At 48.9% G+C, this 16,823-nt stretch overlaps 1 protein-coding gene across 4 annotated transcripts in view; it reads right to left on the reverse strand.

Annotated features, from left to right (window-relative positions):
- Positions 1–8,040: 8,040 nt before the first annotated feature.
- WWC1 (WW and C2 domain containing 1) overlaps positions 8,041–16,823 on the reverse strand; it is a 149,298-nt gene continuing 140,515 nt past the window's right edge. For 3 of the 4 annotated variants that reach the window (XM_057729482.1, XM_057729495.1, XM_057729505.1), the window contains 4 exons: positions 15,703–15,795; positions 12,132–12,365; positions 9,802–9,923; positions 8,041–8,806 (listed from right to left, as the gene is read on the reverse strand). In XM_057729482.1, the coding sequence (XP_057585465.1) occupies positions 8,740–8,806; positions 9,802–9,923; positions 12,132–12,365; positions 15,703–15,795 (516 nt within the window). In that variant the 3' untranslated portion in view covers positions 8,041–8,739. The remainder of the gene's footprint in view (positions 8,807–9,801; positions 9,924–12,131; positions 12,366–15,702; positions 15,796–16,823) is intronic. The other variant, XR_009052842.1, reaches the window with a different exon arrangement.

A 16,823-nucleotide genomic window follows, 5' to 3' on the forward strand; every position in this document is an offset into this window, starting at 1 on the left:
TGCGGGGAGAAGCCTCAGGGAATTTTCTGCCAGGATGGGGGCTGCGCTGCAGCCTTTAGATTCTGAAGTTGGGACGAGGATCAAAGGATTTGAGGGGAATCGAACCAGAGCTGATCTGTGCTCAGTTGACTTGGACAGAGGCATTTACCTAAACCCTTTGTCTCTCAAGGGCTTCATTTAACCCCTCCGTGAAATGGGTACATAACTAACAAAATCTATCCATTTATTCAACAGGGTTTATTATGCACGTTAATATACCAGCACTATTCCAGGTGCCGGAACACAAGCTGGAAACAAGTCCAAGGTCCCCGCTTTACAAGCTGGAAACAAGTCCAAGGTCCCCGCTTTACAAGCTGGAAACAAGTCCAAGGTCCCCGCTTTCATGGAGGTTACATTTTACAGTGAATAGATATACCAGACAAATACCTAAATAACAATCTCACTTTTAATTGCCAGGAAGATAATGTGGTAGAGTGACTTGGGTCAGGGAAGGTCTCTCTGAGCAGGTAACATCTGAATTAAAATTTTACACAGCTAATCTGGGGGTGTAAGTTCTGAGAAGACAGGGGCCTTAACTGTCTTCTTCACTGTTCCCCAGAGCCCCAGGGCTTCAAACAGTGGTCTCTAAACTTTTTTGCTTCTTTGGCCCATAAAAGAATTTTTAAAATTCATACTCTAGTCTACAGACTTTTTAAAGTTGACATCTGAAAGCTCTTGCCACAAATTGAAATAGTGGTAATGAACTATTTTCTGGCATGATGGGTTTTTTTCAATAAGTGCTCTTAATGTATTTTCATCAAAACTGTGATGAGCTGTGAATTTACCTCATCCAATTTATGGAAAATGTTTACCATATTAATTGGCAAAGCTAGTTCTTTTGGTCATCAAATAATTCATATTTTTACTTATTTTTTTTATTTTTGAAGTTTGGTTTTATTTTTAAGCCAAACACAAGTATTGATATATGTCCCTGTGACACCTTTTTGCTTCTCTAAGAGAGAAAGATGGATGGAGGGAAGGATGGATGAGTTGGTGAATGGATAATTCAATGGACAGATAGATGTCCACCTTTGAAATAAAGCAGGAAAAAGGGCCATCATTTTAGTAAGTTTCCTTTGCTTGGTGCTAAAGGGATTACCCTCAGGAAAAATTCTTGAAGTTGCAGAGAAGCAAAATTGGCCACCTCAAAATGTGTCTCTTTGGTGTGAGGATTATTTTAGGCTGGTTACTTTTATGAAACAGAAGACTCAAGGAGTCTTTTTACCTCCCTATTAGCTCCCTAAAGAATTTAGATAAAGGGCCTGTTCCTGGAGTTGAGCTATCACCAGAGATTATCTGCAAAGAATATAGGCTAGGTGTATGTAGCGGGGGAGGGGGGAACGGACAGACACTTGTCAGGGCCTGGAGCTCAGAGTCCACGCTTGTCACAAATGTCTTTTTACCTAACACTTGCTTTTCCATCTCTATGTGAATTGCCTTCCTCCCCTTTGAAGTCCCAAACCACCTCCAACACCCTCTTTTGTCTTTAGCTGAAGATGGTATTTAAGGTGAAGGTTTGGGCCACTTTGGGAGTTCTCATTTCTTCTGAGTCTTTCCCAGGTATGCATACCATTAAACTTTTCTGTGATTTCTCCTGCTAACCTGTCTCATGTCAATTTAATTCTTAGACCAGCCAGCCCAAAGAACCTAGAGGGTAGGGGAAAATCTCTTCCTCTCTGGCAAAGTATACCTTGTCCAGTTCCTGTGAGTTTATACCCTGGGCAGTGGGAGCAGTGTTATGCCTTTCTCTGTGGAAAGAGAGATATAAAAAGAGAATTGGGTAGGGACTTCCCTAGTGGTACAGTGGTTAGGAATCTGCCTGCCAACGCAGGGGACAGGGGTTTGAGCCCTGGTCCAGGAAGATCCCACATACCTCAGAGCAACTAAGCCTGTGTGCCACAACTACTGAGCCTGTGCTCTAGAGCCTGAGAGCCACAACTACTGAGCCCATGTGCTGCAACTACTGAAGCCCGCCCGCCTGGAGCCCGTGCTCCGCAACAAGAGGAGCCACCGCACTAAGAAGACTGTCCACTGCAATGAAGAGTAGCCCCTGCTCTCCACAATTAGAGAAAGTCTGCCACGCAGCAATGAAGACTGAACGCAGCCATAAATAAATTAATTTTAAAAACTAAAATTAAAAAAAAAAGAACTGGGTAACTGAATTTGCATTTTAGGAAAGCGTATATGAAAATTCACAATCTGTAATGGATCCTTCTCATGTATCCAGGCCCTAAGCCCACTTAGAGTGTCTTCCTACACCCTGAGGTGCACGTAGCCCACTGTGTCACAGGACATTGCTGAAACACTGTTTCTTGTTCTAATGAATAGGAGGGTTGTGAATGAAAAATGCTTCCTGCCATATGAGTAAACAAAGGATGTTACAGCCATCAAGCCATCACATTACAGACCGCCCCCCCCCCCCCCCCCCCCCCCCCCCCCGGCAATGGTGAGTCCTGAGGGAACTCAGGATGGAGACAAACGGGCTGCCCACTGCCAAGTCCTCAGCCACTGCAGCCGCCCCCAGCTGTGCATCCTGAGGGGATTCAGAATGCAAAAAAAGCAGAACACCTGTCCCAGATAGTTAAGGTGCATATTAAGGAATCATTTCAACAAGCCCAGACTCTTGCATCTTCCCATACATAGAAAAGTACTAAATTCATTGACTTGAGATATCTGGTTTTCTTTAACTGTAATCTTTTGAAGTTCTGACTACCTGGTCTTCGTCACAAAAGCTCCTGTATATCCTGGCTCCCGGACCCTTAGCTCTTGGGAGCAGTCCCTCAGAGCGGAGAGGCTGTACCCCGGGCTTAAGTCTTCAGTGTTGTCTGCCAAATAAAACATAATTCTCAGCTTTTAGGTTGTGCTTCCCCCCACCCCAGTCAACAGGGTCCTAGGCAGAGAGGGTAGCAAATGCACATGGTCTGAGACAGGAGCTAAGTTTACTTGAAAACAGAAAGAAGGGGGACCGGGTGTGAACTGACATGGAGAGATTGGCAAAAGCAGAGCATATAGGAATTTGTGACTGAAGGCAGGGAGGTTTGACTTTAAGCACAATGTGAAGCATTGGATGGGGTAGCAGAGAAGTCTAATTTTTGTTTTTCAAAAGGAAGGTGTTACTGGCTGAATTTGTACATCAAAGTCCTAACCCCTAGTACTGTTTATATGTGGAATCAAGCAATAGAGAAAATGGTAGCGATGAACTTATTTGCAAAGCAGAAATAGAATCACAGATATAGAGAGCAAACTTATGATTACCAAGGGGGAGTGGGATAAATTGGGAGACTGGGACTGACATATATACACTACTACATACAAAATAGATAACTAATGAGAACTTATTGTGTAGCACAGGGAACTCTACTCAGCGCTCCATGGTGACATAAATGGGAATGAAAATCTAAAAAAGAGTGGATATGTGTATACACACACACACACACACACACACACACACACACAGGTATATATACATGAGCTACCCACGTGTCAACCAAATCCAGTGAGATAATACAGGAGGCTTTGGAAGTGGTCCAGGGGAAGGATAATGAACCAAGGTGGTAACAAGAAAAAAAAAGCACAGATTCATGATATATTGTGGAGATAGAACTGACAGAACTTGCTCTTGGGCTAGGAATCCAAAAATGAAGACATGGGGTATGAGAAACAATGAGTTAATGATGACCCAAAAGAAACGAAGAAGGTTACAGTGAAGGAAAAGATTATTGGATCTCTGAATTCTCCTTCCAGTAACGAAAGTTTAATGACCCAGGACCAAACATGCTTCCCCTGTCCATAGGCAGTAATATTTACTTCAACCGTTGTAATGTAAATGCTGTTAATAGTTCTTAATTTTTCAAATCAACTCATAACAGGAAGCTTGATGATCATGACAGAGTAGCATGTAAATGTGATACTCGGTTTTAAACTACATAAAAAAGTAATGCTGTAACTAACCATAATGAGGAGGTGTTGCTGAGGAGAAAGGGAAAGTATGTGGCCCAATTGCCTCATCTTTATGGCAGGGAGGGGGCAGGTCTTGCCTGTAGACGATGAACAGGGAATAAAGGTCAATTATTTACGTGAAAACCACTAGATTAACAATGATTAACTGAAGATTCCAGAGGGTGGGGGTGTCTTATTTTATGTCATGTCTTTCTGTAGCATGTGAGGGTTTTTTTTAAAGCACGTGTATTAATTATATAGCAATTGAAAACAAATTCTAAAGTGAAGAAAATTGGGCACCAGGCTCCCATACGGAGGCTCTAGGTGAGGGCAGGCCCCCTTTCTTATCCTCCTGTGCACTGTGAGAACTGCCCCAAGCACACAGTGACTTCTGGGGAGGGGGGCATGGAACCAAGACAAAGTCCTGACCTGGCAGGAGGCAGGTCCTCCCCACACTGAAAACCTCTCCTTGTCCCCTCCCCCTGCTGTCAGAGAGATGGTGGGGAGACCACTCAGGGTCCTAGGGTCCCTGGCCCTCATCATTCCCACTTGTCCAGAACCTGGGTCCAGTGTCACACCAGCCTTAGTCTTAATATGAAGGCATTTTACTATGTGTAAATGCAAGAGATTGGCAACAACATAAATATCCACCAGTTAATTCATGGTACATTCATTTAGTGGAATACTGTATGGTTGTTAAAAATAATACAATAGGTCAGCTCCAGATGGTGGAGTAGAAGGACGTGTGCTCAGCCCCTCTTATGAGAACACCAGAATCACAACTAAGTGCTGAACAACCATCGACACAAAACAAAATGGTGGAACCTACTGAAAAAGATACCCTCCATCCACAGACAAAGGAGAAGCCACAGTGAGACAGTAGGAGGGGGGCAGTCGTGATAAAATCAAATCCCATACCCACCGGGTGGGCGACCCACAAACTGGAAAACGGTTATTCCACAGAAACTCTGCACGAGAGTGAAAGTTCTGAGCCCCACGTCAGGCTTCCCAGCCTGGGTGTCTGGCAATGGGAGGAGGAGTCCCCAGAGAATCTGGCTTTGAGGGCCAGTGGGATTTGACGGCAGCACTTGGGGAAGCAGAGACCCCACTCTTGGAGGGCACACGCAATGTCTTGTGTGCGCCAGGACCCAGGTGACCCCATAAGAGACTGGGCCAGACCTACCTGCAAGTATGGGAGGGTCTCTTGCAAAGGTGGGCTGTAGCTCACTGTGGTGACAAAGACATTGGCAGCAGCAGTTCTGGGAGGTACTTATGGCATGAGGCCGCCCTTAGCCCCATCAAACAGCCTGTGGGTTCCAATGCTGGGTCGCCTCAGGCCAAGCAACCAACAGGGAGGGAACACGGCCCCACCCACCAGTGGACAAGTGGACTAAAGTTGTCCTGAGTGCTGGCCCTGCCCACCAGAGGGAAAAGACCCAGCTCTACCACCACCAGTCCCTGCCATCAGGAAGCTTGCACAAGCCTCTGAGATAGCCTCACCCACCAGAGGGCAGACAGCAGAAGCAAGAACTACAATCCTGCAGCCTGCTGAACAAACACCACAATCACAGAAAGTGAGATGAAATGAAATGGCAGGAGATTATGTCCCAGATAAAGGATTGAGATAAAACCCTAGAAAAACAGCTAAGTGGAATGGAGATAGGCAACCTTCCGGAAAAAGAATTCAGTGAGGCTGATAGTGGTATATCCATGCAGTGGAATACTATATGGTTGTTAAAAACAATGAAATAGCTTACAGATATCTTATTGAGAAAAGGCAAGGTGCAGGACAGTCTGTCTAGCACGCAGTTTCAGGTGGAAAAACAAAGACTACACATATAAGGTTGTATATGCATCGCCTATCTCTGGAAAGATATGAGAGGAACTGGCAACACAGGATGTCTTCAGGGAGGGAACTAGCTGGTAGGGACAGAAATGTGAAGAAGACTTGTCACTGGAGCGAAGGGTCTTAAGAGCACAGATCTACCAGTTAGCTTTCTTAGGAGGCAAGAGGCACAAAAATTGCCAGCAGGTATACTGCAAAATATTTACAGTCAAAAGGCTTTATGAACAGGACAACAGACCCACGGAGATTTACTGAGTGCCTTTCCCCAGACTCGTCTCCTAGTCACCCCACCATTCTCCATACCCCCGTGCAGAGAAACCACAGGATTTCATGACTTCATTCTTCAAAACCAGATGTTCAAAGTCTCTTCAAGGAGGACCTCGTGTGCTGTGGTAACCCTGGGAAACAGAAACTGGAGCTGAAAGACAATAGAAATTTTGAAGGCCAAAAATAGGATTTGCACCCTAACTCTGGCCATTTATTATCCAAGTGCCCTTGAGCAGGTCATTTCACCTTTCTGAGCCTTTGTTTCCTGAAGATTCTGGAGAAGACATGTGCACAATTACAAGTGGAAGTTCCTTTATTTATTCTTCAATTTCTTGCCAGGCAAGCAACAGGATGTATTGGTGTCTGGCCAGTGAACTAGTTTTATAGAGAATTCAATGCCACGGCTGACAGAGGCCTTCTGCCTTCCACAGAGGTGGTCTGTTTCTCCCCCCAAATGCTTTGTCAGCTGAAGCAACTCCGAGACACACTTCTCTGGCTGGAACCTTTCCCATACCCAAGGAGGGCGTTTAGAGCCCTGCTGCTTAGCACGTGCTGCTGTGGGGGTGGGAGGGGCTGATCCTCGTCAGGAAGGCTGAACCTGGATGAAGGTGTGACTGAGTGGAAAAAGTCCCACTGCAGGACCCTCACGTTTGTATTGAGTACTCTTGACTTGGTTCACCAGACAGACTATGAATCGAGTGAGGATCAGCTGACCTCTGGTCTTGGTGGATTCAGACCCCCCAAAACTTTACCCGTTCTTTCTCCACTTCTTGCATTTGCTTCTCTCCGCAGGGTTGGCCCCAGAAGCTGACACTTCATGATAGCTTTGGGAAGAGAAAATCTGGTCTCCAACCTTCAGGTGAAAAATGCAGGGGAAAGGCTCTGATTGGCCCAGCTGGGGCCCCAGGCCTATCCTTGGTCTAACTGTGGTGGCCAGTGGGATGGGTCACGGGCCCCATCGCGGCAGCCAGAGCCCTGAACTGAAGGGCAGGCTCATCAGGGACAGCAGCTGTCTCAATGCTGAGCTGTGCGGGCATTAAGGGCCACAGAAACAGCACAAGACGCAATCCTTGTGCTCTAGGATCTGTTACAATTGAGTCAGGGACAACACGGATACTCATTTAAAGAAACATCCAAGCCAACCCTCAACATGTGCAGTGGAATTCCACAGAAGGAGAGAGATTGCATCCGACACGCGTGTGCTCAGAGGTGAAGCCCCAGATTGGTGGTGAGGAATTGGACGGGATAGTCAGAGGGAGGCCTGGCTGTCCAAAGCCCTGGAAGCCAGGTGGAGAGTAACGGTGGATTCTATACGACTCTCGGTTCCTTCTACATACGGAATAATACACAGGGAACAGCCAGGTAAGGAATGTATCGAGGAGTTGGGGGAGAGCCCCTGCAGCCAAGCAGGGGGCCCTACTCCCTCAATCACCCCTCCCCCAATGGCCTTCAGGGGCCTGGAGGGGCTCATGCCTATTAGTGTCCCCTGCCTGACTCTCCAGTAGGATGTGGGCTGCACCACGTTGCCTCTGCCTGGGTCCCTCAAACTGCAGGGTGCCTAAGCCTGACAGTGGGAACGTGGATAAAAGCAGGTCTCTGTGCCATCCTGGTCTGGGGAGGGGTCCAGGATTCTGTATTTATAACAAGCTGCCCCAAGTGATTCTGATGTGGCGGGTAATGCAATCTACTTTGAGGACAGCTGCACGGGATAACGTCAGAGGAAGGAAGGAGGACGAGATTCTGCTACTTGTTTGTTAAAGGCTGACTTTGGGGGTCTGCAACAGCCCCAGCTGAGCAGTGAGTCTCTCTCAATGAGCGGAAAAAAGAAAAAAACATCCCCCAGGCCTGGGGATGGGTTGGGAGGGAGTGATTGGGAAGGGGAGAGTCAAAAACCAGGGAAACGCAGAGGAAGTGAGGAGTGAGGGAGAAAAAGAGAATGAGGACGTTCGTTCAGAAAGGCCACTTTATTGATGGAGATAAAACGGAAAGGAGTTCTCCGCAGCCCTCCCTCACTCGTTTCAGTGGCTTCACTGGGCATCTGAGACCAGCGTGGGCAGGCCTGTCACCGGCACGGGCCGAGCAGCTCAGCCAGCCCCACGCTGCCCGCTCCACGTCAGGCGGCCACATGAACACACATCACAGCTCGTGAAGATTCGTAGGTGTGCCTCAGAATCCCCCAAACAGTTCCCGTGCATTTTTCTTTAATATTGTACAAAATATGTTAAGTAGGAAAGGTCAGCTGTGCTGTGACATCTGTAGGACGTCCTTTGAGGATTACCGTCCCCCAAACATTACTTCTTATTGCAGTGAAACCTCTAGAAGGTAGAGCTGTACAAAAAAAAAAAAAAAAACTAAACAATTTTATTTTAAGAGCAGCAACTTAACACTGCTTTTGTTCATTTAAATTTTTTTTTCTCAAAAATACATTCCTAAATATACAAACTATACAATCTTGTCATCGTAATGCTGGTTTTTTGTTTTTTAATAATAATAGAACCCAAACTAAAAAAATCTGTTCGTCTTCAAACCGACAAGAGTGCTAGAGGACTCGTGACTCAGTACCTTCATATAACACCACATAAATAAATTTAGCCACAGTCTAGGTTCACAGCATGGTCAGTGGAACAAAGGAAATACTTTTCTGGCGCTTAGACGTCGTCTGCAGAGAGGGTCGGGATATTGATCCGAGGCCGCGTGAAAAATGCCATCTTCTCCCTGCAAAAGAGGCCATCCCTTTAAGGCAGGGTTTTTCAACCTCACTTTATAGGTATAATGGGCAGGATGGTTCTTTGTCGTGGGGCCGTCCTGTGCACGTAGGACGTTCAGCTGCATCTCTGGCCTCCATCCACCAGATGCCAGAAGCAGCTCTCCCATCCCTCCTTCCAGTGCTGACAATCAAAACTGTCCCTAGGCATTGCCAAATGCCCCCAGGGGCCCAAATCATCCCTGATTGAGATGCCACTGCTTTAGGTGACAGTAGCAGGGCCAGCCACCTTCGGTTCCAATCAGGGGCCTCCGGAGTCTAAATTAAGGGCCCTTGGGCCACTTCCACTGTTGGTTTGTTTTAGATTCCCAATTGGTTAAAAATTAAGAGATGTCCAAATGTGGTTAGACAAATGACAGTATATTTTACACATTTATATTCCACAAAGAAATGTGTTTTAGCACATACACAAACATGAGTACCTTTTCTGAGAGGACAACAAAAGTCTAAACGCAAAGCCCTCTGTGAGTGGGAGGCCCGGGCCAAATGGCGTGTGGGGCCCTCCCGCGATACGCCTGGGTCCAGGGCAGCAAGAAGGCATCTCCCTGAGATCCTGGCAGGCAGCAGGCAGAGCTAGGGAGGCCCCGCAAGCATCCGTCACTCCCAGGCTTATTTATCATTCAGCCAATCCTCTGCAATTACCGGTGATGGAAACGCTAAGAGGAAAGGCCGGAGCAGGTGGCTCATTCATTAAACAAGAGGATCTAACAGATTAGCTCGAGTTGTGTGGGGACTGATAAAGACAGCCGAGGGAAAGCACCGCAGGGCTCACAGACCGCCGGGGACGGCTCGGCAGAGGACGAACATCTGCTATGGAGAGAGCTGGGGCTCCGCTGCGGAAGGGAGCGTGGGATGGGGAGCAGCGCGACAGGGAAAAGAAGACTGGAGGCTGGTCGGGCAGGGTGGGAAAGGGAAAAGCCGGCTGTCTTGGCGCCCACTTGCTGACCTGAAAGACTGCACTTCTGGGGGCTCCTTACAGCTCTGGCCTCGAAGCCGGTGCACGTCCTTGGCCGCCGACCTCATCATCTTGTCTGTCTGAAGTTCGCCTTTGTGCTCTGTTCGGTCCATCTGGAGGGCAAAGTGAGGTAATAAGAGTCTTTAGGGTATCTAGAAATGGGCCAGCCACAGAGAACTTTCTAGCACAAATCAGAAGTGTACTTTAGTTAAAAGGTTTGAGTCACAGAATAGGCACCCTGATGCTTCCTGTTCCACCGTAGGCTCCTCTTTATTCCGAATGATGAGGGGAAGTGATCCCATCATCTGTCAGACAGGACAGGTTTGCAGGGCCAGGGAACTGAGTATGTGTGTGGACCTATCAGAAATAAGGAGGCTAGGGCTACCTGGTAAAATATGTGCTGCCCCTCTAATCCTCAGGGCCACCTAGGAAGGTACATTTCATAATTACCTCTATATTCCAGATGAGGAAACTAAGGCTCAGCCACGTTAAGATACTTCTTTGATGTCAAACAACTAAGAAATGGTGGAAACCCAATTCCATGTCATGCAGTTGTGCTCAAGGGCTGTAGGAACACTGCACCCTTCCCTCCCGATACAAACCTATGGAAGTGCTTTAGAGAACAAACCAGAGAGCCATGAAATATCTGTGTTCCATAGAATTGAAAACATTGCATAAAGACAGAATTTTGGTCAATGAAGCTACTATTTAAATGAGCTTCTTTAATAGAAGCTCATCATCTGAAAGTCACAGATGTACTTTTTTTTTTTTTTTTCTATTCGAAAGGTCAGGTTTTCTTAGTTGGTGCTTTCTTAACGCAGGGCACGTATGCACTGGTTTTCTTACCTCTTATTGCCTTGGCTACTAGGAAGCTCCAAGATAAATGTGATAGACCACTGCTATTAGATTAGGGATATATTTATTTCCTTCTCTTCCTTAAAACTTTCTCTAATTTTCTATTAATGCTGTTATTATAACCCCATTATAAGTATATAGGGTATAAGTAATAAATAAGAAAGAAAGAAACATTTCTGGAACTTCTGAATTACCAGCGTCCATTTGAGCCTTCCACAGCAATCCAGACTGAAGAAGCTCAGCACCACCTTCCTGCTCTAAGTGATCATTACCTGCACTGAGAGCTGGAAATTTAGCTAATGGCCCTCCCAACAAGCCAGGCAGGCACCCTTTCTAAGGTGCTCTCGCACTGCTTGGCTGTGTGCAGAGAAAACTAGCAAAGTCTGTCATTCTTGCCATGGGTGGCCATCCTGGCAGGTATTATAGAAATCGAGTCAAAGATGGCCTCTGTGTCTTTGCCCTATGGTGTTTACTTCTTCACCATAGTCTAGGACCTGTTAGCTCCAGAGCCCACTGATGCCAAAGTCAAATTTTTACCCATCCAACTGTTTTAAATGAAGCTCAGATAAGCAGATTTTTTTAGCTGGTTAGAACTTGTTTTGCATACCCGTTAGAGCTGCACCCAACATCTGCTAGTCATGGAGAAGATAAACCCCAGGGCTATAAAAGACCACAAACTGCTGCTGCTTTGGTATTCTCCAACCCAGAGGTTCCTGGTGGTGCTCTGAATGACATCATCTAGATGCCTAAGCCCCCTCTCCAACCTCCTTTCCCCTGGGAGTTCCTCTGCCCTCTTCCCCTCTAGGTAGTGGCCCCAGAACAGCTGCCTTTGGAGGGGGAGGGGGTCTCACGCAGTGAGGGACTTCCCCCAGTGGCACACTTGTGAAAGCAGCAGGCAGGCACCCAAATTAAACTCATTGTGTGCTCCGGCCATTTATGGTTATATCTTTTTCCTTGAGCAATGCTAAAATCCCTCAAACTCACTACACTAGGGCTGGGATGCAAGCTGGCTTATATTCCCAGGCATCTTTGTCAGAACAAAGCCCTGCCAGGAGCCTGCTCCTCTCCCATGTAGAGACACCGGCTCTGCGGGACCACACGGGCAGGCCCTGGGGCAGGTCAGCGTGCTGTACGTACCCTGTTCAAGCGTGTGCCCCAGCGTAGATTAGGTACTCAAAGTGTTCGATGAAGGACTGCTTGGAGGAATAAAGATGTGAATAACAAGGGCTTGCCCACAAACACGGGAATGAAGCCAAAGGACCTGGCAGCTAGTAAAGAGTTAATAACGTTTACTGGGTGGAGGGATTCCTGAATCTCTTTGCTGATGAGCGTGAGGGGACCAGGGAACACTCGAAGTGGGTCACAGGGCTGCAGGATCCATTCAAAGCTCTGGCCGCCCTCCGTTGCAGCAGCGCGCCCTCTGCACGCGAGGAGCGGGCTGCCTCCCTTCCCTTCGCGCCACTCACCCGCTTCTCCAGCATCCTCAGCAGCAGGCGGAAGCGCTCGTCCTCGCGCAGCCACTGTGGCAGCTCTTTCTCCCCGTGGCTCTTGGCTTGTTCCAGCTGCTCCTTGAGCTCCTTCAGCACCGAGATCTCCTGAGTTAGCTGGCTGTGCCAGGTCCTGGTCGCCTGCAAGTCCAACTCGAGGTCCAGCGAGGTGCGCGGTAGACGCTCAGTGCGCAGGGATTTGACAGACGAAGGCTACGGAGGTGGGGACGGTGTTGATGTGTTATTACCCGGCCGGGTCCAGTGAGCCCACACGATGCCCGGGTCTGAACCTCAGATACCCTCCCTCCTTCGTTCATCCGCGGGCTTCCACTCCTTCAAAAATGGGGCTTTCCCTCCCCCTGGAGCCGGTCTTGATTTTTCCCACTCTACCGCTCATATTCTTGAGCATTTTTATGTCCGCGGCACCGTGCTAGGCGCTTTACTTCTGTTACCTCCGTTCATTGTCAGGACCCCTATGAGGTCCTGACTGTTATCATCTGCACAGATGAGGCTCCCAGGGGTTAAATCACACAGATTACAAGCAGTAAAGCCAAGATTCCACCCCAGGCAGTAGGCTCGAGAACCCACCCACTCACTCCTTACACGGAGCTGCTTTCCCTAGTCTCAGTGTCCTCAACACTTGCATCCTCCTTTACTAGATTCTTGTCACTATCCTGCTCCGTGGCTGTTTCCTCAATGCAGGTCTGCTCCCCCTGCACTGACTTTGTGGTCCTATCAGGGACATCTATCGTTCCCTGCCTGTTCATCTTCCTTCCGTTTCTTTGTCTAATAGTAATAGCATCCTCATCTTCCTTTGGAGATCCACTCTTCTTCGGGGCTTCAGGGATAGGAATGTGACCTGAACCTGGCCAATCAGGATCTCAGTGACCGCTTCAGGAGTGAGCATGTTATCCAAGCCCAGCCAGTATCACTCAATTTTGGCACTTTGCTGAGCTGCTTGGAAAAAAGACGATGTCTTTACACAGAGGTTGCTACGTCAGCAAGATATAAACCTAGAACCGATCATGGTCATCTTTACCTGCCTAAGGGATGGCCCTGTTTAAGAATTAAGCCATCTGGAGAGAGCAGTGCCATGAGAGGGGGACTGACGCTTGATGGTATCAGTTCAGCTACTGGATCAACCCGTGCCTGAAGTCAGTCCAACATCCTAGAGTCTTCCATTAAGTAAGCCAATACGTTCAGAAAACACTAATGATTAAAAAAGAATAACCAAATGATGGTTGGAGGTGGAGTTCTAAGATGGCTCCCCAGATTCCCACCTCCTAACGTACACGGCCTGTGTAATCCCCTTCCCTTCCGTGTGGGTGGGCCCTGGGAATATGATGGGATATCACTCCTATGATTAGGTAACTCATCAGTCCACTCTGAGTTAATCAAAAGGGAGCTTGTCCTGGACGGGCCTGACCTAATTAGGTGAGCCCTTAAGGGATGAACTGGACCCTTCCTGGAAAGAGATCTCCTGGCCTTGCAGAAGCAATGCATGTTGTGGAGAGGGCCGCCTGGCAAGGGCCTGAGAGGACCTCTAGTAGCTCTGAGCAGCCCCTGGCCTGCAAGGAAATGAACCTACCAAGGACCTGAGGGAGCCTGGATGCAAATCATCCCCTCGTGAAACCCCTAGAGAGGGATGCAGTCCATCAAAACCCAGATTCCAGCCTGATGAGACCCTGAGCCGAGGATCCAGCTCACCTGTGTCTGAACTCCTACCCACTGAAACTACGAGGTGATGAGTTTTCATTATTTTAAGCTGCTAAGTTTGTGGTAATTTGTTATGTAGTAACGGAAAACCAATGCAATGCCCAACAAAGGGACCTGAGAAATGGTACATGAGACACTCCTATGAGACCTCTCCTCACTGAAGGCTGGCAAGCATGCTTTTAGGAATCAATGCAGCGGTTCTCCAGGACTTTTCTAGGGTGACCATTGTCTAGTCTATGCTTATAAGTAAGCAGGGCCAGGAAATCCAGCTGTCATTTCTGTGGCTCGAGGTCTCACAGCAACACAGGAAGATTTTTTTGCGTTGCTCTGACTGATGTCCAATCTCAGAAACTTGCCTAGACAGGCCGAAGCAGAGAGAGGCATAGTTCAGGCAGCAAGTGGAGGAAGCACTGCAGTGTCGTCGGGCCCTGGCCCAGCCTCTGGACACTCCTGTTCCTGAGGACATAGTTAGGATCCAAGAGGAATGTGGGCTCGGACCCGCCATCAAGGGTTGCCTTAGCAAGTCATCCCCTTAGCTAGGGGGAAGAGGAGGTGAATAAGCGGGAACTTCTGTGGGGCCTGCCTTGCAGAGGGTGAGTTGGGAGCAAGCAGGAGCTTCTGCAGGGTCATTTCTCCAGGAATGGATCACGGAACACCTACTCCAGCATCCTCTGAGGAGCTGATTAAAATGCAGTTTCCAGGGCCCCACCCTGGCTGCCTGGATGAGACAGTCTGGGAGTATGGTCTCGGAATCTGCATCATCAACAAGCTCCCAAGGAGAGCTGGTGCTCCAGGGAGGACAGCACCAGCCAGAGCAGACAGGGTGGGGCTGGGGGGACGTCCCTGTCATTTGAGGCCATGCCCGCATTCTCCTGCAGCCAGCACTCTCTCCTTTTTGGGTGCACCTCCTCTGCACTGCTTTCTTTCCCCTGCTCTCTTTACTTCTTTCTGGAGACTTGTAGGGGTGGGGTGGGGTGGGGTGGGGTGGGGATCGGCACAGGACCGCTCCAGATGCCAGCTGTCAGCAGGGGGGCTGTCAGCAGGCTCTCCTTTCTCTGCACTTTCTCTTTCGCTTTGCTCTCTCTGCTTTTCTTCCTGACATTCTGGTTCCTGGGTTTCTTCTAGTTCTATAAGCTCACCAGAACTGCTGTCAAGTCTGCATTGAAAGTCCAAAGTGGGGAGGGTCCCTCTGCACCTCCTACAGCCCTCACTAGTTGGTGAAAGCCCCTAACAGGAGTTGGGCCTTTGCCTAAGGCTGCCCCACCCTGATCTCTCAGTCAAGTCTCCGTAAGGAAAGGCCAGACTGCTCTGTGGGACAGCTTGTGGCCTCTTCCCTGTACATTTCCAGCTGGACTGAGGAAGTCCATTCGCACCTCCTTGCTTCTGGTCGGTGCTGGTGGTGGGGGGGTGTCCGGCTTCTCTGCCAGCAGGGAGGCTGTCAGGACCTTCAACTGCCCAGTCAGCTGGACACACTGAGCAGACACCTGCGTGAGGCAGGCTCCCATCAGTGGCCGTGACGTCTTGGGTTGACTAATTCTTAGCGACTCTGATTTCTACCCAGGAAAACAAAGCCAAGTATGCACACTCCTGATCTAACCTATTGGTCACAATAACCATGTTACATTTACCCTCTGGAACTTTCCCTAATGTCTACCCAGGCCTTACAGTTCACCAACTTCCATTTGCAAATGCCACCATGCTTGCGAGAGCGACTTTCTTCAAACCGGTGGCTAAGGAGAAACAGTCAGACATCAGGGGATGTGTGTGCAGGACACAGGGCTCGGGAAAGGAGGGAGGAGCAGGTGGACACACAGCTCTGAGGTGACCGTCTTACCCGCTTCATCCGGACGCTGCGCCGCTCCAAGGAATTTCGAACAAAAGGTGGCTTCTTAGACAGGGTGGAGCTGTCGCTATCACTTCGGTTCAGCTGCAAGAGAAAAGACGCGTAAAGCTCATTAAGGTCTGAGCGCGTTCGCAAGGCACACTGGGGCCAGGAAGGGGGGTGGGGTCCCTGCCCTCAGCCCAGTCCTTCCTCTCCCTGTTCCCCAGGGACTGTAGGAGGCAGGTTTCATGCCACCTTCCTTTTCTCTGTAGGTGAACGTCCGTGGAGGGTGTGCTCAGTGATGCCCGCCCCTGCATGCTAACCATGCCATAGCTCATGTAATTTCCAACAACCCCATGGGAGAGGAGCATCGCCACTTTACAAATGAGGAGATGGAGGGTTAGGGGTTACCGAACCTGCCCAAGGTCGGAGAGCTGGCAGCAGCACAGCGGGGCTGACACCAGACGGTGTGACTCCAGGACACACTGGCCCCTTGACCTCCTACGCTCAGGCCTATTTGTATCAACTCTTCCCTGTCGCCCGGAGAGCTGCCTTCATGGCTCATATGGAGTCCCTGTCAAGACTGACACATACATAAAAAAGCAGCCCACAGGCAAAGCCTGCGGGACCGTATCCTTGGGGAAGATGGGACAGACACGCTCTGTGAGGGCTGTGCTCTCCCTCAGATCACAGCTCTCCCCTCCTAAGAATCCCTTCAATCACTTAGTTATGTGGACTCTCCCCTGAGGGCTAATATTGCTCATGCGTGGCCGGAGATCAGGGCTGTGGTCAAGGCGGATGCTTTCCCACTGACAGTGCGTGTCCCCAGTGGGAGGCCCGGAAAGGGAGGTGAGGACGGCGGCACATCCCAGGGTGTGCGAGGCAGGGGCCTCGCTCTGGAGTCGTATTTCTAAGTCAGTGGGATCGCCCCAGGCTGACGCTACTGAGTCTGTTTATTCTGACAGCCGTCAGCTCACTGCTGCGGGTCTCTCCTGAGAAGCTGTCCACATCATCATGTTTGTGGTTATTAATAATCATTAGTGATAATGACATTAATAGTCCTGCTACGTTGATGAAATAGCTACTACACAAGGCAGAATGAGAAGCAGACAACAGTAACCATAACAACAGCT

This window comes from Hippopotamus amphibius, chromosome 1 (assembly GCF_030028045.1).
Source record: "Hippopotamus amphibius kiboko isolate mHipAmp2 chromosome 1, mHipAmp2.hap2, whole genome shotgun sequence".
In the NCBI taxonomy this organism is placed as follows: Eukaryota; Metazoa; Chordata; class Mammalia; order Artiodactyla; family Hippopotamidae; genus Hippopotamus; species Hippopotamus amphibius.